The 23,141-nt window shown below is 43.7% G+C and overlaps 2 protein-coding genes across 4 annotated transcripts; both read right to left on the bottom strand.

Moving 5' to 3' along the window:
• Positions 1-293: 293 nt before the first annotated feature.
• LOC119133934 (oligodendrocyte-myelin glycoprotein-like) lies at positions 294-5,965 on the bottom strand. The gene is made up of 4 exons (XM_037270252.1): positions 5,384-5,965; positions 3,296-5,022; positions 1,468-2,396; positions 294-1,401 (listed from the first exon to the last, which is right to left on the bottom strand). Exons 2-4 carry the CDS (start codon positions 3,535-3,537, stop codon positions 1,175-1,177), a joined length of 1,398 nt encoding a protein of 465 aa, XP_037126147.1. The 5' UTR covers positions 3,538-5,022; positions 5,384-5,965; the 3' UTR covers positions 294-1,174.
• Positions 5,966-6,402: 437 nt separating this feature from the next.
• ksr1a (kinase suppressor of ras 1a) lies at positions 6,403-22,321 on the bottom strand. Of its 3 annotated transcripts, none has more exons than XM_037270190.1 (21): positions 21,809-22,321; positions 16,025-16,165; positions 14,735-14,882; positions 14,165-14,654; positions 13,202-13,383; positions 13,031-13,100; positions 12,829-12,912; positions 12,682-12,743; positions 12,494-12,603; positions 11,876-12,044; positions 11,583-11,624; positions 11,264-11,312; positions 11,093-11,156; positions 10,476-10,769; positions 10,195-10,391; positions 9,384-9,480; positions 9,125-9,258; positions 8,795-8,926; positions 8,571-8,706; positions 8,364-8,497; positions 6,403-8,273 (listed from the first exon to the last, which is right to left on the bottom strand). In XM_037270190.1, exons 1-21 carry the CDS (start codon positions 22,022-22,024, stop codon positions 8,231-8,233), a joined length of 2,994 nt encoding a protein of 997 aa, XP_037126085.1. In that variant the 5' UTR covers positions 22,025-22,321; the 3' UTR covers positions 6,403-8,230. The 3 variants fall into 3 exon arrangements, with proteins under 3 accessions (XP_037126085.1, XP_037126086.1, XP_037126087.1); XM_037270191.1 differs by having other exon boundaries at positions 6,403-7,663; XM_037270192.1 differs by lacking the exon at positions 11,583-11,624 and having other exon boundaries at positions 21,809-22,320.
• Positions 22,322-23,141: the final 820 nt, after the last annotated feature.

Raw genomic sequence — 23,141 nt, 5'->3', positions numbered from 1 at the left:
TTTTTCATGAAAATAAACCGTATTTTATTTGAGAGTTATCGCTCTCTGATTACCTTTCAAAGCCGTGCGCGCAGTAGCGAGTTGTCAATTGTGATTAAGTGAGAAGAAAGGCCTGACTGGGATTAATGCTTTTATGCTTAGTTAGTAGGCTTACTCATGGGAGATGTAGTCGCTGAATAATTCATCGTACTGTGTTAGAATAAAAACTCCACGTCCGATTTTATAAAGTGAAGCACAATAAGGTCTTCTGAAAAGTGGTTTTAACACATAAGTGACAAAAGCTGGGATTTGTGCATAACTTTATTTTGATAAACAGAATACTAGAATATATAGAAATACAGAAATATATAGATATACAGAACGCAACGTTTTGGAAAAGGTACTTGTTACTGCATCAAGAAAAGTGCTGGATCGGTGTAACGTTCTCTGTTGCATTTGACTACGTTGTTAATGCCATAATGAGGTTAAAATAAATACATCCAGATAATACGTGAGAGAATCTGGTGAAGGGTTCACCTTCAAGCTGCAGAGTCGTACGTACTTGAATGTATAGTGCCACCATGTGCCTCAACCTGTTCATTGCAAGGCACTTACTTGAAAATCAGTGCTGGTGTTTTTCAGAGGAAAAACAGCAACATGTTAACAAACAGCATTATTGCGTGCCAGTACTAATTGGATAGGTATTAATTTGACCATAAAAACAAATAATCGGTGTCATTTTTTTAATGATTTGAAACCGTTTTGAGATTACAATTTGTGCTCTGTTCACAGTTTAAACTATTAATATAGACACTTGTAATATATATTTTTTTGCAGGGAAAATACGCTTATTCCTCCCATTTTCGGAAAGTCTGGTTTCCCTCTGGTAACGTACTGCGTCCTACAGGTCAGTCTTGGTACCGCGTTAGTGATGTGTTGCCTTGGTTATCTTTAAAATGGGAGTAACCAGTACCGGTGCGCCCAATACGCGCACTACGCAGTTAGCGTTAGGCCTCGCGCGACTCGCGTGACGTTATCATTCTGTCACTTGTAGTAACTTGTCTAGACTAGTAGCGCTGTCCGGTTTGCAGCATATTTTTGCATAGGGCCCCCTGGAGGTCTGAATAATCGACTCTGGGAGAAACGCTTTCAAATGGTGCGTTGTGTCTAGCAAGCTTCAGAAGCTTCAGAGGCTTCAAGGCAGCATGAGAGACAGAAGGCTCAAGCTGAACAGGAGAAAGGTTGAGGAGTACTTAGCCAGAGATTGAGCCATGTTGTCCACACCACCGGAAAACGGGGGAACCTTCCTCCTAACGCTCTCAGTCCGAAGACCGCTTGGCTTCTTTACTCGGATGGTGGTGAGGAACTTATCGGTTATCCTCCTTGGAGTTTTTGTCATGACTCTCGTGTCTTGAGTTGAGCCTGTGAATGACAAATCAGGTGAGCTGTCGTTGGGGACACTGTGGAAATGAATGAACGAGCTCTGACCTGCAGAAGTAGAAGTATCAGGAAGGCTATCGATTGTGGTTGTTGCCTTCGTGGAGTCCGGGAGGAGTCCCCGTGTGCTTGCCATCACGGCAGGAAGATGGAAGGTGCTCAAGTTCCACCATCCTGTCTTTCCCCCGCCGCAGATAGGTTGCGGGCGACAGGGGCAGCCCAAGATGAGAGCGGCACTCCGCTGTAACCAGGATAGGAGGTAGGTCACGGCAGCCTCCTTGTGGCAGGCCCAAGGGTTGTTACCCAGAGTGAGAACCCGAAGCGACGGTATCTGTTCAAAGACCCCGAAGGGAAGCTCGGAGAGGCGGTTGGCGTGGAGATAGAAGAGGGATAAATTGGGAAGTCTGTCCAGTGAGCCCGGCAGCACCTTCACAAGTGAATTGTGCGAGATGTCGATAATCTCCAGACGTGCAGGCATGTTGGTAGGAAAAGTCCAGAGGTTATTGTAGCTCAAGTTGAGCATACACAGATTGATCAGTGTGTTGTTTATGAAAACGGTCCTCTCTAGATTGTTGTTGGAGAGGTCAAGCACCCTCAGGTTCCACTGGTGGACCGTATCGTTCTTGTCCAATCGGAGGATCCGGTTAGAGGCGGCGTGGAGCTGCCAGAGGGAGCGAGGCAGGCGATCGGGCACGCGGCTCAGGTGGTTGTGCGACACATCGAGGACGCGAAGGTGCGTGTAAGAGGCCAGCGCGCCGTCCAGGTTCTGGAGTCGATTGTGGGACATGTTGAGGAAGCGCAGGTCGAGCCGAAGGCCGTCGGGCAGCTCTCGCAGGGCCCTCCGTGAGCAGTCCACGTCCCTGTGGCTGCGGTTACAGGAGCAGGCGGCGGGGCACGCGGCGAGGAATTGTAACCCCAGCAACAAGACGAGCAGCAGCTCCATAGGGGCCTCATTAGGGGACAGAAGCTGAAGCGCACGCCTGCTTCGAGAAAGAGAGGGAGAGTGGCGTATTATGCCTAGTCTTACGCAGCATCTCGCTGTGGAAGTAAGATAGATGCCTGCGGTATGGACTGCCAAGACAGAAAATCTACTCTACATTTACTCCCTGCATTTTGGTTCCAGCGGCCCCTCTCGTGCTCGTTTTGTTTGCGCGCGCACATTCTTGCAGCCCACCGTATTGTTTGCAGGTAAATACCATTGTCGCGTTGTATGTCAATTTAATGACGGAGGAAATTCTCCTGTCAGGCTGCTCCAAATACATCAAGGTTCTTACGACGTATTGTTGCCATCTTTCTAGTTTTAAGATAGATATTTGCATGGTGTGTGTATTATTTGAGGTGGTATTTTTTTAACCATAAACCAGGGAGGTTTACTTTTAACAGTGTATCTTTTACGTCCCATGAGTTTGAAATAAACCAGTGTTTCGCAAAATGCGGTATAAGTACTACTAGTGGTTTGTTAGCTCCCTCTTGTGGCATAAGAAAGTATCACTGAAATATTTAGAAGTCAAACTTCAAGTCAAAAACACGCAAGAACTAAATAATTATTCACAATACTGTACTCTTTTTCTAGGTTTATGAGCAATGCTATTGTTGAGCATATTTTCATATTGTGCATATTGGCCTCCAATAAAACATTAAGAGTGGCGCTTGGAAGTATTTTTTAAGGTGCTGAATTTAAATGAATTGAATGCAGTATATATGTTTTTTTTTTTTAAGGGGGGTGGAAGCTATTTAGAATGAGACACCAAAACTTCAGCTTCCATGTTTGACCAGCCAATCTGATACACAAATAACTACAGCTTAAAAAACAGATGCATCAGCTAATTAAAAGACTCAATATGCTTTGGAGAAAAAAAAAACTTGGTCCACAACTCACCTTCTCATTCTAACACTCGAGTTCCTTTTCAAGGCTCCTTTGTGCTGCACTTTCAACCTCGAGATCAGCTGGCTCCAAACAGAATGCGAACCCTTCCACTGTGTGTTATTGAAAGTTTTCAACGGGCCCCTTTTTGTCCTCACATTGATGTTGCCCGTCTCAGGAGATGGATCCTTTGGGTGGGCACGATCAAGCTGTAGCTGCTTAGTGGTGGAGAGGAATGAGCGAAAAACCGAATACATAATGGAGGGGCTGGCCCCTCTGAAGGGAACTCCTCATCAATCCTTGTTCGGTCCGGCGGCATTCACATATTTTCCCCCTGCATTTAACAATTAATGCGCTTGTGGTAGTTAGATTAATTGAGTGGTCTACTCGTGTTCAAATGAAATTAGACTGTTATCACCTAAATCAATAAGATTGCTTTAGAAAACATCCCTCAATGGGGAAAAATGAGCAATCGTGTGTTGTTATGCTCTAAGTGTAAATAAAGAGGCTTTAGATTGATTGCAGATGATTCTCATACACTGCATCAGCGGCAATTCGCACAGCTGCACTACTGTGAGCTGCTGTCTTTCAGTTGAGGCCAGTGAAGGACAACGCCGAGGCCGCTCTTGAAGAAAAATCGTTAATAAATGAAAGTTTTTTTTTTTTTTTAAATACTTAAGCACCCACTTACCTCAAAAAGAAAATCTTCAACTCATTTCAGTATAATTCCTCCACATCAAGATGCCGCAGGATGGCGTGAAAGCACTAATTTTGTCCAAACTAAACTATCTAAATCACATCAATACTCATTACCACCAAGATACCACAAGCTTATGCCAAAGCACAATTTAATTGAATAAATGAACATTCTTCACTAATTTAAACATGTTCCCCATGTAGCGATTTTGCAAAACTTTGTAAAAATACAAATGGTTAACACAGAAAGCCCCGCGACCCCAACACGCGCGCAGAATGCTAAACCACATCTTTTTGTTCCTCTGTGCCATTAGGGGAAGGGGCAGCCCAAGCGTTGGCATCAACATTTTTTTGCTGCATCAGAGAGGATGAATCATCAACTGGGGTGACATCAGAAGCTTCTTCACTTTTAGCTGTCTCTGCAGCCTCCGAGTCCTTGTGCTTCCCCTCTTCCGTTTCTCCATTCTCAAAGACCTCCACACCTTCCTTTTTGGAGCCACTAAGCTCCACTTCCTCTTGTGTTTTACTCAAGTTGGTCAGTAACACACTGGTCTCTTTGGCTTCCGTCCTCGAGTGACTTTTGTATTTGCCATCTGATTGCATCCGCTTTGCAGAGTGGCTTTCCAGCATCCTGATGCGTTTGCTCATCTGGCACACTTTGCAGGTCAGCATTAGAGTGGACAGCAGCAGAATGACACAGACTAGGATTAGGCCTCCTGTTATCATCAAAAATGGGATGCATTTATTGCCATCCAGCACACGCACAGGTGTGGCGCCACCGCTTGGCGTCAAATCCTCCAAAGTGTTTTCTTTAGAGGTGCTTCTAATGGCAGAAGTAAGCCGAGGGGTGCTAGCTTGGGTTGACTGATGCGGAAATATACCACGGGCTGGTAAATCTTCGTTGCGTGTTCTTGGGCCAAGAGTTGACGCCAACAAGGCAGGCACATGAGATGAGTTGTAATGAGCTTCACACATCAGGGCCCTGAGTAGAATTGTGCTGTAAAATAGGCGATGGATTGAGGGGGCATTCATGCTTGCTAATGTAGCTGAAAAGAATAAAGAGAACACGCGAGTCAGCTAAGTAGGTCAAACAAAATAAGCAATTTGGGAATAACTAGTGAGTAAATAATCAAGGAAATATCCACAGGTAAAATATCAGCATATTGGTAAGACACGTTTGTGAAAGTAGATCACTAAAGGTAATACCATAACATCAAGGAAGTCGGATAACGATACAATTCAGGATTAAGCTATCTATGTATAAAATATCTGTCTAAGGCTGTCTTTGAATGTAGTTAGGCAATTACCTAGCTAGGAATGTACAGTAAGGATTCATGTAATCTACGTACGGTAAGCATCCATCTGGCATCAGATGTTAAATTTTTGTAAGAAATGTAAGTCACTTACGCTGGTCGTGATTGATTGCAAGAAGCCAAACTTGCTGAAAAGGAGAGCTGAAGAAGAGTGTAAAAAAATAAAGACTCTCGTTTACAGTCAAACAGATCAATGGCGTGTAAAACCTGTCTCGCATTCACTTCTGCATTTGAGCTATAATAAGAAACGAAAGTGGGTTTAGTGAGCACATCTGTGTAGTGGTACGACAGAAAAAATGAGCGGTTCTTAAAGTGATTTGACGCGTGAATGAGAACAGTAATAATTCTGACATAAACATGCTTTAAAAATACTGTCTTTTTTTTTTTTTTACTTGGGTCATATGACTGCTCACCTTTGATTTAAAAGGTTTTCGAGTAACGTGGTGTTGACTCAAAGAGGTACCTTAGCATCACAGGTGGTAAACAAAGAAAATGTGAAAAGACTACTTTTGCCACCTCTGCATTTGAGTAAGTGGCGTAATTATAACAAAATGGAAAAGGACAATTTGTCATTTGCCAGTCCAGTGAAGAAAGAGGGCATTTTGTGTTAGCTCTCCCCAGCAAGGTCATGTGATCCACTGGCACCGTCTTCTGTGCACAATGGATCAGAATGAGTGTGCAAAAAAAATCTCTCCCTCCCTTCTTATCAGTCACTGTTTCTCATTTTACTGACACGTAGCCAGACTCTTGATTGATTCCTCGCTGAAATGACTCTTGGGGCGGCAAGGTGAAACGCAAGGTGTTTTTGTTTTGCTGCCGTCGAGGCTTTAAAGTTTGGTCTAAAGTGAGATGAGGGCTAGCCAGTAGATTAGGACACCCTGACAAATGCGCTTTACTGGAATGTCCAATCGATATTTGGATGACCCAGATACAACTTGGAGGGGGCACGTTGCCCTCTGTTGCTGGGCTTTTGTGCCACCTACAGTTGGAGACTTTCCTCTGCAGTAAACAGTAGACACCCACCACCACATCTGAATGCTGAACCACAAATAAGCAGGTCTTACCTCTAAAACAAAAGCTGCAGTCAGGACGGTAATAAAGCACTTTGCATTGTTACATGACGAGCCTCATTTTATTGTCTTCCAATGGATGAAAACAGAACCTGCGTGTACAGAATGACTTCACATGCAATACAAAAATATGAATTTTTACAACATAAAATAAAAAAACATGTATTGGCCCATTTAGAAAAAACTGTACAGTCTTTATACATGACAAAAATATAAATATATATACACATCTGTATCGGCAGAAGCAGGCCGTATTCCCCCAAATGTGGTGATGCCTTTTACATAGAAAATGTTTGTACAAATGTAGGATCCTCATAAATTGCTGTACATTAAATAATGTATTTACAGTACTTACCAACAGATTTGCGACACTAAACTAATTAATCCAGCATGTTCCACACTCACACGCAGCAAAAAAAAACAAGAGAAATGTTTAAGGAAGATAGGACACTTTTTCAGGTTCCCAATTTTTTTCCCACTTAGCTGCTTGAAATAACTAATATTTTTATAAGGTGCACTTTTTCACATCTTTTAAAAAAAAATAAAAATAAAAGAAAATCCAGTGTGTGCTGTTTTCCTTTCCCTGGGACGATGTTGAATGAATTGGATGGGCGGAGGGATATGTAATTAAATGCTTAAGCAATCAATGAGTAAATGTGTGGAGGGACGGGTCACCAAATTAGCATGGAACAAAGAATGGAATTTTGTTGTTGTTTTAAAACAAATGCCACAAAACATTGCAACAGTAGGTTCACCAAATTACAGAAAATAAAAAAACATCCTGTAAATAAAAATAGGACCTTTTGCAAAACACACGTAATCACTGCTAAAAATGGAGCTGAATGAACTGAGAGGCTTCGGGCACATCACGCAAGTGAGATCGACTAAGGGTTTCTTGGTGCATTTCATGTTCTGTCTGCCTGTGTGTGTTGTGTTGTCTGTGTGTGTGTGTGTGTGTCAGAGAGAGAGAGAGAGAGAGTCAGAGAGAGAGAGCGAGTCAGAGAGAGAGAGAGAGAGCGAGAGAGAGCGAGCATTTGTGCCTTTATCTAAATGGTGTGGTCACAACAACAAGCCTCAGTGTAACCCAAAAGAAAAGGGAGGAGAAAATATGTGCTACACTTCAGTCCACTGATGCTCTCTCTTCAAACAAGACAACTGAGTGGAAAGAAAAGACGTGTGTGCGTGCGTGTAAGTAGAGTGCGTTCGAGGCAATGCTTTGAACAATCCTGTGGGCGATAAGGATTCGGGAGCATGCAAGGCAGACCCAGGCTTTGTGTTGCATTGCTTATGTTTGCCGCTACAACCTGGAGGCCGACAGGAGACAAAAGAGACAGAGCAAAAGAAGAAGCCATCGTTAATAGACGGTTAGTCAACCTGTTAAAGGCACCGGTTGGAAAGATTTGAAGAAAAGCAGGCCAGTCAACTCCCACTTATATTAATGTATTAGTGCATCTCCAAATTATTTCTTTGGTGTGGTTTTTGCCTCAAGAAAAGTGCAAGTACATGAAGCAGAAAAAAGGATAATGTGTTTTATTAAAGGGCTGTTGCTGTGGCATTAGTAAGAGCTGTCACAAAAAGCACAAAAATTTGGGACGAATGTCAAAAAAAAGAATTTGGCCAAATACGGAATTATTACTTGTATATTCAAGCCATTTTTTTTGTTCTAATTACAAAACATTACTTTTCGTGCAAAGGCCCACAGAACTGTGGTGCAGAAAACCTAAGACTTTCTTTTTTTGAAGTTATTACAGAGGCAGACGAGCTAAACACCGCCCATTGTTATTTAAATGCACTGTATGTTATAAATTAGAATCTAGATTATTCCTATTGGCAATCATTTTGAGGAAATCATTCGAACGGATCCTGGTCCATCAACGATAAGTAGAACATTGCGGGACACTTGTTACACATACGCTGTAAGAGAGTTCAGGTATAAATAAATACAAAAATGCTTTGAAATTATATCCAGTGTTCATCTGGCCCGCTGTCTTGTGGGATACCTACTCTGCTGACTTCCAGAAGTGTCCCGGGTGAGAGAGCCTGCGGTTGAGTTTTGGTAGCTTCTCCAGCATGTCAGCCAGCTGTGTGAAAGGGGGCCGCTCCCGCAGGTCGTAAGCCCAGCAGGCCGAGAGGATCTCCTGAGACAGAGGAGGCGCTTTGGTTCACGACACCTGACAAAGCCCCAACTTGCTTTCGCCTCTGACAACTCACCGTGACCTCCTTTCCCAAGCTGATCTCTGACAGGACATTTTTAATACCTTCTCCACTGCCCACCTGCCAGATGGTTGCTTCCACGGGCTGGTTGATGATTGGCCAGTCTCTTATTTGGAGCTCGTACCAAATGGTGCTTTGGAGGGAAAAAAGGGGGGCGGAACCAATGAAGGATTCATCTTTCAGGTTTGGGAGAGGTGGTGCCATATCGGTGCACATCTTACCCAAAGGCGTACACATCCGCCGCAGTGGAGAAAGGAAGTCGGTCCTCGTTGTTACCTGGACTCATCTTACGCACTATTTCCGGCGCGAGGTAACAAATCCAACCATGTGGAAGTTTGAGTTGATTCTCACGCCTGAAACAAAAGGTTGATGCCAAAAACACCAATTTAAGCCACTTGACATGGTTGAACTGAACCAAACCTGACAATCGTAAGAAATCCCATTCGCCAACTGACATTGTCATGATTTTTAAATCTTGGCTTGGTAAACGTAATTTTTGCAGAAAGATGTGACCATTTAATGATATGGTGGTTCCGCGGCTGCCTTCTTACCTCCCTTCCTGAACGACACCTGAAATCCCAAAAAGGCCAAAGTCTGTGATCACAACCTTGTTGGTGTCATGAAAAACGTTCTTTGACTTCAAGTCTTTGTGGACAATTCCTTTAGCGTGCAGATATCCCATTCCCTAAATTAGAAGAAATCATAACGTACATGCTATCAACAACCGTTGTTTAACTTACTTTTTATACAGAAGACTGCTAATATTTATTGACAAGTTGTTTAAAAGCTAATGAAGCAGCAAGAAGCTACCTTGACAATCTCCTGGGCGATTTGTCTGGTCTTGTTAATATCCAAAGTGTTTTTAGTATCTCTCACAACGGAATACAGTGTCCTCCCTTTACAGAAACTGTGGACAGAATGGAAAAACAAATTGATTTAGTGACTTAGTAAGTAGTTCTGTGTTGGTTACATTTAAATGGAATGCTTCCAAGTGACAATTGGGATATGCATTAACTGCAAGCTAATGTGAGCTAATACTCGATAATAGTGTGTGTGTGTGTCTGTCTGTCTGATATACAGTGCCTTGCGAAAGTATTCGGCCCCCGTGAACCTTTCAACATTTCGCCACATTTCAGGCTTCAAACATAAAGATATAAAATTTTCCTCACTGAACTTCTGGAGTGAGTTTGCTGCACTGAAAGTAAAGGGGCCGAATAATATTGCACGCCCCACTTTTCAGTTTTTTATTTGTTAAAAAAGTTTAAATTATCCAATAAATTTTGTTCCACTTCACGATTGTGTCCCACTTGTTGTTGATTCTTGACAAAAAATTAAACTTTTATATCTTTATGTTTGAAGCCTGAAATGTCGCGAAATGTTGAAAGGTTCAAGGGGGCCGAACTTGCGAAAGTATTAGTAGTATATACGTACGTGTGTGTGTGTGTGTGCGTGTGTATATATATATATATATATATATATATATATATAAATAATATATATATAAATAATATATATAGTATTATTATATGTTGTATAATTATCGTACGGTAAATCAGATTTGGACACCTTCAATATAAACCCAGCCTCGGTCAGTGATGAGGTTTGCTATTCAAGTGCTCACCTAGTGATGATGGCCAAGTGGGGCGGGGCCATGCAAGCACCCATAAAGAGCACCACATTCTCGTGTCTGGTCTGCCTGTAGTTCATCACTTCCTTTTTAAAGAGTTTCAGGTGGTCCTGATTGTTCCCATCGATCTCAAGAAGTCGGATCGCCACCTCGCCGTGCCACCGACCTTTATGCACCTTGCCCCAGCGGCCCTGGATCAACACATATGTCCATTCAAGGATTTTCCCCATACAGTCTAGAATAATGAGGCTAATATTATGTTCCTGCTTGCTTGCCTTTCCTATGAGTTCTCCAAGGTCCAGCTGCTCAAAAGGGATGTCCCATTCTTGCAGGTAGACACTGGTCTGGCTGGCTTTGCGGGAGATGGGGACCTTCCATTGGTTCCCCCGCGAGCAGGGCAGATCGTCCAACTTGTCACCTTCGCACTCGCCGTCGGAGCCCATGTTCATCTGGATCTCCTCGCCGTCCTCCTCGTCCTCCCCGTCATCGCACATCTCTTCCTCTTCCTCCTCATTGTCCTCATCCAGTTCGGGGTCTTCATCTTCGACCTCAATGTTGTCCTCCCCTGCCTGGAAGCGGAGCACAATTAGCTTGTGAATTGGATTCAACTCAAAAGTGTAGAGTCATTTTCATCAGGTTTGGGTCAGGCCACACTTTGGATCTTAGTCATTTCATAACTTGGTCACCCAATAAATAATGTATGCTTATTTATTGATCATCAAGCAGGCACAATATTTCTGCATTTTTTTATTCATATTTCCTTTCAATCATGTATGTTGGATGTAATATGTCAACAAACTAAGAAATTCTAGTCATTTTAAAAATATAATTCAATAACAGAACAATAAGGCAACCCTTTCTGATGTAATTATTTTAATGACATTTGGCATACCTCCTCATCTTCATCTTCAACCAAATCAGCATGTAAGTCCTCTTCTGATTGCTCAATTTCACTGCTGTAAAACAGGAACAAAATCCAATGAAAGAAATGTTAATAATTCTGAAGGACAAATCAACATAAATTGGGTTATCAATGGAGGGATAAAAAGAATTAAAGTCTTACACTGTGTCTTGGAGAATATCAGTATGTAAAGTAGCGGGGCTGGAGACGTCTGAGAAAAGCAGGAAACTTATAAAAATAATGCTCAAAAATATTCATCGTGAATTTGTACAACACAACCGTAAATGGAGCACAACAACATGCAGTTTTCCATTAACGCCAGCAGGTAGCGACAAAACAACATTATATGCACAGAACAGCGGCAGAATAAGCATGAGTACGCCACTGTGAAATCCGGAGCAATGACATACAGAGGGCAGCAGCAGCTGCACAAAGAAATGATGGCAAGGTGACAATGCAAGTTTCACATGTTGGGACTCACCGGGGAAGATAAACTGCTGTCTATGCTGAAAGTAGCAGGCAGCTTTCGTTTAAAAAAAAAAAAAAAAAAAAAAAAAAAGGCCAGCATGGCAGAGGGGAGAGAGACTTGTGATTAGAGGTTTTAGAAAGAAGGAACTTTAAAATGCACAACTATTAAAGATTTTCAGTGTTAATGACAGAGGGTGACAAAAAAAGAGTATTCTATCGTTTACTCCAGGAGGAATTTTCATATAGTGCTGGCATGCACATTTGAACTTAGGGCATGTGTCTACTGCTGCCATCTGTGAGGCTCACCTGGGAAGTTGAAGCGGCTGTCCCGATGGCCTTTGGGCGATGGGTTGGGAGGCGGCGTGGCGCTTGGAGGGTTACTCTGCTGGAAAGGTGCCGGGGAGGAGGGTGTGGACGAGGTCGTGGAGGACGGATTACTGCTGGAGTCGAGCTGGTTCAGGACGGGGGGATGATCCTGCTGACACAAACCACTCAGTGGAGAAATCAGCCTCGCATTACACTCACAGGACTCTTTATTAGGTACACCAGCACAATGAAATGTGTTCTATGACAACAGCTGCATTAGGTGATGATGTCAATCCATTTCCATACATTTTCAAAACTTTGCCATGATATTTGTATTTGAGATGCAGAATTACGTCATTCTCACCTTCACGCTCACATAGTAGTGGGAAGCGGACAGACGTCAGATGGCAAGAATCACCTGCATAACTATTATTTGTCTTTCACACTAATGCTAACAAAACTGGAATGTCCAGACATTGAGGACATCTGCGCCAATGTGTTCAGAATTTTCACACATATAAACATTAAGTGCCATACTCAAGTCTGGCACTTTGGTTTCTTGCCGATAAAGCACGTCAAATGAGATTTATGGCTGTTTAAAAGCAACGCATATTTTACCTTTTTGGTAAGGGCCTTTGGTAGCGTACCAAACTGGGGAGCTTCGGAAGGACGATCCACTGGGTTGTTGATATCAGATGGCACAGACTCTGTCCTCCGAATTTTGGCAACTACAACAGAAGATCGATGTTGCTTTGATTTTGCATTTCAAAGTCTTTTTTTCCAAGGAAAACAAAAAGTCATCTCACTTGGAAGAAAAGAGATTCTGCAAGATGGCGCTTCCTTTGTGCATTTGTTGTGGCACTTTAATCTACAACAGACCACAAAACAAAATGTCCTCACGACAAAATAATTTTCACGTTCTTTCCGAATTAATATGAAAGTTCTCAACTCACCGACAATGTTTGCACTTAACCCCAAACATCATGTTCTTCTGACACACTTGACATGTTTGAGAGAGCCAAGACTTGGTGGAGAACCTACAGAAAAATAACGCGTATGAGCCCGATTCACAAAATGCACCCCGTTGAGTGATAATAAATAATCAGATGAAAAAAAACAAACTGTTCATTAAAAAAAAAAAAAAAAAAAAGTCACCTGTGTGTGACTGCAAGGCCGATGTCTCTCCTCACAGCTTGTGGAGAACTGCGGTGAACTGGTTTGTGATCTAGGGAAAGATATTGAATGTAGTTAAAGAATAAAGATAGAAAATGGAGCCAAAATTCTACCCAATGATGATGACAAAATCAAAAGCTAGAAATGACTCACTCTTAATGATGCTATGCTCTTCCAAAAGGGTTGGTGTACCAGGAAGGGTATAAGGCATGGTGGTTGCAGCTGGGGGCAGCCCCGGGGTCCGTACAGGAACAGCGGGGTAGCGACAAGGCGTGTCCTCATGTCCGTTCCCATTGACTTGCATATTCAAGAGGATTTTGTTCTTTTTGACACATCTGGAAGCAAGGTTAAAAAGTGATTTAGTGAGTGAGTGAGTTTGCCCACCCCTTGGGGTAGACGCCAAATGTGCACCGCACAGTGTTGGAGGCAGGTTACGTAAGAAGGATTTGAGCGAGGCACGTTTGAGTGGCTAAATAGAAGTGGCACGGGACAGTCAGGGTGATGTCCCTGGCAGCCAGATGAAGTCCTAAGGACGCGCTGCACTTAAACGTGAGACACCACAACAGCCAAAAACAATTACAAAAAAGGATGACAACCGAGACCCAATACAGAATGCGGACAAGGTCATGAGAGTGCATGTTGAATCTGTCTTTTCTTGCCTTGGGAAAAAATTAAGCCTCCGATACACAGACAGGATACGATGGATGAACATGGCGCTTGTTTGTGCATGTGCATCCCATCCAAAAAAAGAGGGGAGACAGATTTGTGCGTGTATGTCTGCATGTGAGTGTTTGACTTGCCACCTCCGAGCATTAGTCCGAGGAAATACTTCCTGTTTGGACATGACTCATAATCTCTGGGAATCTGAAGGGGATTAGCCGCGGCCAAACATTCACAGTAAGGAGAGTGTGTATGAAGTGTATAGAAAGGCAAACTGACATCAAAACGGAACAGACGCTTTTTTTTTTTTTTTTTGCTTGGTATAGAGATACAGAAAACACATGGTAGTTGTAAAAACTACCCCTGTAAAGAAATTGCAGGAATTTCTGGCAAGTTTAGCACGTGCGACAACCATCTCAGTGATGCCTGGTGGAAGGAAGTGTTGCGGGCACCTACTTGTTGGCCAGTGGGTCTTCGATGCGATTGCCCAACTGCGATTCGTGACTTTTGCTGCGTGTGAGGGTGATGTTGGGGAGCAGATGGAGCACTTTGCGGGACGGAGGCGGCGGCGTGCACGGAGGCTTCAGTCGGTGTCGCCGCTTGGATGGTGGCGTGACGGGCGGTGTGGAAGTGTGTCCATGGAGACGGCCAGAGCGAGCTAAGGACACGGGGAATGCGCTCGTGAGGGGGCTTTCACCGTGGAGGTGCGGCGTCTGCGCCTCGGGCGTGGAAACCGCTGACACCGAGCCGGAGCGGGGATGAGGAAAAGTCGCGCAGGGGGTGGATGGCGTAGAATGGATGGTGGACGGGCGGGCGAGAGGCGAGGGGCTGAGCGGCCGCAGTGGGTTTCCAAGGCTAGAAAGCTGATCTGCAGTCAGCAGAGAACCGCTGTCCCTCCTGGTGGGCTCAGACAACCAAGTTGTGCTGTCTTCCTTCAGTTCACCTCCTAAAACAAGAGACAAGTGAGGAATCACACGGCCCGCATCCATGAGGAACACATTCAAAGCCGTGGCGTGGTGCACATACCGGCTTCAGTTACACTCTTGAGGCAGGAGAGGGCAGCACTTAGTCGGGCACATTCTTCGGAAGTGAAGCCAAGCCTTCGCATTATGTCCCTCACCTGAGTTCCTGCCATCTGCAGTAAGGCATCCAGGGAGAACTTTGCTTCCACTGCCTACACAGAAGTACAATCAAGGAAAGACAATGACGGTTTCAATCGGTAACTCCAACCAAGCACAAAAATTATTCAGTTTCCTCACAGGTACCCGCGATTTCACTAATATTTAGTAAATCAGACATGATGAAGAACAGCCTATTTCTGTAGTTAACATTTTACTGGCAACACGTACATTTATTTTGCCAAGGAAGATCGACGTGACCGGATATGATCATTTATGAATCAGAAGGAAACAAGAGCAAGCCCAGTGAGTTTGGGATGTTGTTTTTGGACATGGGAAGTGCGTAATTGCTTATCAGTCGGGTCAAAGCTGCGCCTTGACAGGGCAAACAGTGATGATCAGAATGCAGGGCCAACGGCCTACCACTCTACGTGTCCTCCATAAGAAAAGAAAAGTGGACAAACCGACAAAGGAGATTTTGGAGTGAAAGTGGGAAGGGACCAACACCCACCTTCTTCTTCATTTATAAGGACATATCTTTTTTTCTATTGTTTTTGTTTGATAGATAGAATGTAAAAATAAAATTCTGTGGCGTATATGAGATAGCACTGGGTGAAGTTCTTTTAGTTTTCTCGAGTATGAATGTTTGAATGACAAGGTTCACGTTGGGCAGCTGTTTCTCTGTGGTTTAACTGTAAAAAACTATGATACAGTTAAAGCGGTGAAACTGCAGAATGACTATTATACAGTACAGCGGGATGTATTAAAGAATAACAAGCGGGAGAAACATCCTCGATGATCATGTTACAGTGAGGTCACAACACAAAAGCAAACATGGACAAGAAAAACATAGAGTAGCTGACAGTTTGCAGCTGCACAGGAAGGAAGGCAAGTGAGAGGAAGAAAAAAATGGCAGCAAAATATAACGAACTAATATGTTGAGGAATGACACTGACAAGGAAGTGAAAACGAATGATGATTTTCTTTCAAGTATGTCCTGTAAAAAGTAGTTAGGCGCTGGTGGAATTAAACTAAAGCAGAAATTCTCCACCAAGGATTCTGAATCAGCTAAATATTTAGAGCTGCGGAGTCAGGGCCTTACATTGCCACCACATTTTATTTTCATTTACTTTTCTTAAAGGTCATGGCTTTCCCACCATGGCGGATTGGAGTAACGTGATTAAACACGAGAGCCTACCTCGATGAGTTCCGGCCGTAAGTTGATGGTGCGGAGCCAGTCTCGCAAGCGTGGATAGCTGTCCAGGTCGTCGGGCCTCTCGGTCTCTGGCACTTTGAGCTTGCACTGCAGCTGTTTACAGATGTATTTCACCAGCTTCACCTGCAGGGGGCGCAATAGAAATAGAACGCAACTGGTTCAACAAGTGCAAGGTATCAGGAGAAACAGTACTTCTAATAGTCACTTGGATCCAACAAGTAAATATAGCAAATGACCCATTTCATTCTATAAACACAACACACTGGGTTATTAAGGTTATGTTGAAACCAACGTTAAAGGACGGGTAGTGCTCTTGTGAGTGACTATTGTATGTATCACAATGAACACAGCAGGATTGGTTTGCAGGCCGAGTTGTGCGGCGGATTGTGTGTCCCTTTATCGTGCAGTCTATCTGCATGGGTCCATTACAGCAGGCGGCACCATCTACCTCTCAAACCAGCAAAACACCTCTTGAGTGCTTGAGCATTGAATGGGAATCTTTGAATCTTTGTCTGCCCATTCAATTCTCAAAAATAAAAACGCACAAAGATGGCGCTCCGGCAAAGGCTGGCCTTGAAATGTAAAAATAAAGAAAGAAATAGACGACAGACTTTGTGGCGGCGCACACAAAAAAATAGCATCTCTAGAGGTTAGACAGTGAAAAAACGATTGTGTCTGTTGTTGGCAAACAGTTTATTTTTGTTCATTTTCAGTTGGCTACAAATAAAGTACCGTATTTTCCGGCCTATAAGGCGCACCTAAAAACCTAAAAAATTCTCAAAAGCTGACAGTGCGCCTTATAGTCCGATGCGCCTTATATATGGACCAAATTCCTAAATTTAAACTGTCCTGAAGCATTGTGTCATGAAATCAATCATAAGTGGCCCGCTGAAGAATATGAATAATGAATCAAAAAGACTATGGATCATTATTTTGTGATTATAAAGTAATTTGTTGCATCTGAAGTTGAAATAAAAAAGATAAAATGGAGAATGATTTGATTTGGATTAAAAATCTGACATGATGCATTAATGGTGCGCCTTATATAAGGACAACGTTTTAAAATGGGCCATTCATTGAAGGTGCGCCTTATAGTCCGGTGCGCCTTATAGTCCGGAAAATACGGTACATGAATGATTTTATTGTTTCAGCTATCAAGAAGGAATTAGCTCATATTCTACAATCAATGATTTGCCAGTACAATATTCAGTGACATTAGCATAGCTGCATGCCTAAAGTTAAAATAGCTCCTTAGTTGGGTAAAAGAGAAAGGCAGCTTTTATATCTTGTATTACTTATATCCCAATTTTCTCATAGTATGTCACGACATTTTTTTATGACACAAGCAAAGAAAGTCCAGTAATGATATTTCATTTTCTCCTGATGGCTAAATAGCTCCTTAGTTGGGTAAAAGAGAAAGGCAGCTTTTATATCTTCTATTACTTATATCCCAATTTTCTCATAGTATGTCACGACATATTTTTATGACACAAGCAAAGAAAGTCCAGTAATGATATTTCATTTTCTCCTGATGGCATACTGGGGCAAATCACACCTCACCAAACGTGGCTAACGAGCTAGCTCCGTTTCGCCTCCCTGTACTCTATTGCGGCCCCGTGACGTCAGGTTACCTAGCAACCTCTCTTCTGAGTCGTCAGCAACATTTCAGTGGGATTTTCCCATGCATGTGAAACACTGAGTGCAGACAAAATGCAACCCCACATACAAATGTCATCATGCGGCTATGCACAGCAACAAAACAGGGTGGGCATCATTTGACTCATCTGTTATCTTGCTAAATAACACAAGTGAGAAGTCCCCTAATCCCTCATTAATATCAGTGAGATGCGATTTAGGTTGGGCGCACAAGCGTGTCAACAAACCACGATAACAACGGGGCTCTTTCATATTATTTTTGGTGCAGACAGAGTAACAAAAGCAGCTATTGACGCGAGGACCTGGAGGAGGCGGGCGGTGGTGGGGAGACAAATGGCGCCAGAGCCCACCTGTCAGCCGAGCTCATCGGCACCATGGCAACGGCCTAATGCTGTGAGGGGATGAGTGACAGCCACTGTGTCAGCCAGGACAGGAGCGGAGGGCAAAGAGAGAGAGAGTCCCGACTGAGACAGCAGAGGAGGCCCGGCAGAACCAGCCACTGCTCCAATTGTTCCTGGCGCTCGCTGCCAAGGGGACTGCGGCCCCGACGGAAAACCGAGCGACCTGAGGTTTGCACCAAACTGTGATTTTGGGGCAACCCAGTTAAAAACTTTCACGATTTGGAAGTTTTTGAAAGGGATTGCTCCAGCTATCATGTGAGTGACTCCACTTTATTTTTACTGATGACAATGTATCAGTCTTCAAGGGAGCACACTTTCCAGTAATCCTAATATTGGATTCCTTTCAAGGACAGACGGCACATTTTCGAAGCAACTCGTGATGCACGGGTTGGAGCCGAGCTAAGAAAATGTGTCAGGAGATAAAAAAAAATAGTCCAGGCACTGAGGCTAAGATAGGAAAAACGGGGTCATATAACCTTTAAGGGGTGCTTGATAGTCTTGGACAATGGCCTGCGAGAAGCCCCTCCCCCTCCATCATTGTTATCTCCTGCGGTCGCTGACCTCCTAAACTTGGATACGGATGGGAGGGGTGGGGTCCAGTTTACACATGCATATTTGAACAACCATATCAGCAGTCACATAATGTGACCATTCAGGAATAATATTTCATACATTTGCAGATAAGTGGCCTTTCACCAGAGAAAATATAGGGGAGCAAAGAAATAAGACCCCCTCCCTCCTTCCCGGCACAAAATTACAAGCAACTAATCCTGGGTGGGTTTAAGAATAGATCAAGGCCTGCCTATACGGTTCCACAACCCATTTCCACTGTTTCACAGGGTTCACATGACATCACATAGTGCGGGTCAAAACGGAAATACAGACAGGGTCAGTGTTGCTGCAATCGCTAACGTCGAGCTTCCTCAGTGTTAACATGTGAACTGCGTTCTCTATTGTTTTCTGCACACGCACAGAGAGCAGTTGTCATGTCATAGCAGCAGCACTGCCGATTGGCTTTGATTCTCCCCTCCCCTTTCCTCCCTACTCTCCCAGCCTCTTTGCGCGTCATTTGATTTTCTTATTTAACAACCTAGCCCGAAAATGCGTAGGAAGAGAAGATGTCTAAATATAGATGCAGCCAAAACAGCTCACGCTACATGCGCACAGCAAAGGCTCTCTCCCTGCACAGAGCGGAGACAAAACACAGTGACGCCATGCTGCTTAATGCTCGTCGCCGCACAACATCATCGTTCAAATAGAAGCTAGTCAATTCCTTTTGTGAAAATAAGATTTCAATGCAATGCAGATCATGAGCACAACTCCGAGTCCTTGCTGCATGCTCACGAGCAGCAGACATTTTGACTAGCATTAAAAAACAACAGAGATTCCAGAAGCAGTGCAAAGTGGATGTGATGGAGCTAAAATCAGAAATCTATGAAAAGCCACAGTGCAAATCCAACGTAGGCAGCACGAGAGGCAGACAGAGGCCAGACTGAGTGGGATTAACACGCCTAAAGTGAAGTAGCGGTTAGCACTCCATGCGGAAGAGGCCGGTATCATTATCCCCCTTCACTGGCAAGGCAGCACAACACACAGTTCAAGTGGAATAATAAAGCCGTCTCAATGAGCATGTAAAGTGAATTGGAGTCACTCGTGATTACACTCCAGAGCAATATTGAAGCCAAGCCGCGTGGCGCCACCTGTGCGAGAACTACTTTTACCTCACGGTGTGGCATTCAAACTCGAAGCACCTCCAAATCTCTCGTTTGAGGCAAAACAATCTCTTTTTTTACAGTCTATTATTTTCATGGCAGGTCTTCTTCATGTACTGAAACAGTGATTAAAAGCAAAAGGCACTGAATTAATTAGGAATGTGTTTTTAAAAATAAATAAATAAATAAATGGACAGCTGCAACATTTAGCAGGGACTGCTCATCCATTTCGTCGGTGTGTGGGAGTGTCAAGCAAATGACAATCTTGTGAGCTGAATTTTAACCAAAGCGGGACTTAGTAAACAGAAATGTTGATAAGATGAATCACAAACCCAAAACTACCACTAAATAATCACAGACCTTTCACTTGAAGATTATTTGCAGATGCTGGCATCAATAATGAATGAATTTAGCAGTCTTAAGAAGTTAAGACTATTCTGCTAGAGAAGCTACAGCCATTAAACATTTCATGATCTAGAGGAGCATGTTGAAAAAGACATCTGGAGGCGATGCTCCAAAAAAATGCCAGGCATTAAGAATGTGAAATCACACAGAGTTCTCAAACGAGAAATGAAAGTGGTAAATAAGAAGAGAGGTCAAAACAGTGCCACCACTAAAGACAAAGGAAGTTTGAGCGCCGACAGCAGCGCCTTGCTCGCACCCAGGCACTTGAAGACACAAATGAGCGTTCTGCTTGGATCAAGACAAAAATAGTCCTTGACAAGGTCCCCACTGTGAGCTCGCAAGGCGTTCAAAAACAATCCCAGAAGCACGACCACCCTATTGTTTGGTGAGAGTTTCACAACAAATCGCTGTGGAAGGCAGCGTTGCTCAGGAAGTACTCAGCCATATCATATCCGCTTCCATGGTGACACACATGCCTGGCCTGCATGCAAGTATGGAGACTTTTAGCAGAACATCAACAGGAACTGGAGATTAGATTTTTTTATTTGGGCGGGGGTCAGGTTCATGGACACAACTGTGCATGCCATGGGGTTTAAACATGCGTGTTGCTGTCAAACAGTCCTCAAATGGTGGCCTATGCTGTCAAGGAACTGTTGGATTCTGTATCTTTTGTGACGCCAGTCCTGGAACTTTTCTTACACACCTCAGCTAAACCAGTCAAGATGGACAGATCAACTGTGCAGTTGTATGCAAACACAACAAAACCACTTCCATAAAAATAAAATCAGCAGCTTTAAGGTTCTGGGTTCTAATCTTGGCTCTTCAATTGACTAGGGACCATTTCAGAGTGTACTAGCTAGCGAGCTCAACCACAACCCAAATAGGGGCCAGCTTTATAGAGAATGGATGGATGGCTACCAATGTATAGTAAATACCATATGCATCATAGAAACCCGGTCCTGTCTCTACTGTAGTTGAATAACTTAATCTGGTCCATGAGAGGAAAAACTAATTCTGTTGCATGGTTTTGGCAGTTAATATGAAACGTAAATTGCACATGACTAGAACGACTGAGACTGCTGAGTTAGATGAGCAAACATTGTGTTACTTTAACAAAGGCGTGCATCCGTGACACAGGAGAGCATAGTGTGCAGAGGTCCTCGCAAAGCAATGTCAGGCCATTGCAACGCTGCATATAGATGCATGAAATCTTGGGCTGAGCATCAAATAAAAACAAAAAACATGTTTGCGTTTTTTTTCTTTGTTAGTTTGTTATTTGTGCGGGCCTCTCGAAGTCTAGGCTCCAACACAAGCACAGCATGTGCGGCGCATGCAGTTCTATAAATAAAAGCAGATTATTCAATATTAAGCCGAGATGAATTGTGCTATGAACTAAGCAACTCACAGCAGAGAGCTCAATAAGCATCATTGAGGTGCTGAAGCAAAACACAAATAAATCAATCATCGTCATTTGGGGTGGGGGGTGCCTGTAAGCCAAAAAGCGTCTGCGATCGAAGCGGCTTCATGACTCCGCAGTTTGCCAAGACTCGCGACGGCTGGGACGGCCTTTTGTCACACAACATCCAATTTACCTCCAGTGTGCGGATTTCTTGCTGCGTGAGGTCGTTGGACGCGGCGCATTTGGTCCTGAGCCCCTGTAAGCTGGAGATGGAGATATCTATCATGTTCTGGATCAGTTCGCACTGGTGGAGCGCGGCCATGGCTGCGTCGCCCCCTCCGCCACCGTCCCTCTCCGGCTTCTCGCCACTCTCGACCATGTTCCCACCGATAGTAGACACACTATCCATTCCTCGGCATTTGGGCTCGGCTGGGAGGGCTGGAGTCGAAGCGTCAATGGATCAAATCCGACATATGCAGCAGCCCCAGCACCTGACCGAGCGAATGTCCCCCAGCTTCTGAACTGGAGGCTGATCGAAGGGATCTTCTTCTCTTTTAATCCAGTAAATATGGTCGATGAATGGAGGTGGTTGAAAAGTCTCTCGACGTGGGGTTTAAGACCGTTGTTTAGCGAGTCTTCTCTCCACACAACAGACAGATCTGCTAGTGGCTTTCACCGTCTGTCAGCTGTTAGGAACATCATGGGGCGCGCGGTGCACTCTGGGTAATGGAGTCTACAGGGTGTGCCCAGTCCGCTTGCATGACAGAAAAGGGAACTGCTTTGTACGACAGCTGTTAGCCGTTGAAATGACCAGTTGAGCTGAGAACATCAAGAAAACATTGTAAATGTGCAAAAAAAAAGTCAACTTTATATTAGATTGAGACGACATCTCTATTATAATGTAAATGGGTGAGCAATAAATAAAGTTTTGTGTAAAATAACCCTGTCAATCATTGTGTGAACTACAAAAATGAGCAAGGCCGTCTGTCACATACTGCATCACTGAATAACATACGCACAAAATCTCTCTGCAGTTAGCGTTTCCCAGGAGCCAACACAGCCAACATACAGCATTAGATTTTGACACATTGGTGCAGGGACAGCCTTTTTGTGCTTTGGGAACCACTTACATGTCTGGCTCAAGGGGACCTCAGCTGCGATAGCCTGTGCCGAATGAGGGAATCGAGCCTAAGGTCTTTCAGTCATAGATTTTATTTTTAGCCCCTGTGCCACGGCTGTCCCAAAAGAGTGGATGCCATTATTCAACAGCGTGCAAGAGAGTCGCATGACATCACTGTAGTCGTCAGGGTAGTTTGGATGTTTAAAAAAAACATTCAACTACAAATGTATATTAGGAACATGAACAAAGACATTTTTGCACAGAATGGAATTTTGCAGAAGTCTCAACAGGTGGTGCTCTGCATGATCACTCCTTCCTCCTACTGGTTTCCACACAGAAATGTTCACAAGTAAATGTTAACAAATGTGATAAATTTCCATTTTACCGCAAATTCAAGCTGAAGGCG

Source organism: Syngnathus acus, chromosome 14, assembly GCF_901709675.1.
Source record: "Syngnathus acus chromosome 14, fSynAcu1.2, whole genome shotgun sequence".
Taxonomy (NCBI): Eukaryota; Metazoa; Chordata; class Actinopteri; order Syngnathiformes; family Syngnathidae; genus Syngnathus; species Syngnathus acus.
Note: the sequence above shows the minus strand (reverse complement) of the source record. Positions and strands in the feature narration are given on the sequence as shown.

Bases quoted from the DNA above. Each gene is read 5' to 3' on its own strand.
- LOC119133934 (XM_037270252.1), bottom strand. From the start codon at position 3,537: ATGTATTCGGTTTTTCGCTCATTCCTCTCCACCACTAAGCAGCTACAG. The intron at 2,397-3,295 runs GTGAGTTGTGGA...TTCTCGAAGCAG, and splicing joins TCGAGTGTTAGAATGAGAAG to GCGTGCGCTTCAGCTTCTGT. The intron at 1,402-1,467 runs GTCAGAGCTCGT...TGTCATTCACAG, and splicing joins TGATACTTCTACTTCTGCAG to GCTCAACTCAAGACACGAGA.
- ksr1a (XM_037270190.1), bottom strand. From the start codon at position 22,024: ATGGATAGTGTGTCTACTATCGGTGGGAACATGGTCGAGAGTGGCGAG. The intron at 14,883-16,024 runs GTAGGCTCTCGT...ACTTCTGTGTAG, and splicing joins TACGGCCGGAACTCATCGAG to GCAGTGGAAGCAAAGTTCTC. The intron at 12,913-13,030 runs GTGACTTTTTTT...ATTTTTCTGTAG, and splicing joins GGCCTTGCAGTCACACACAG to GTTCTCCACCAAGTCTTGGC.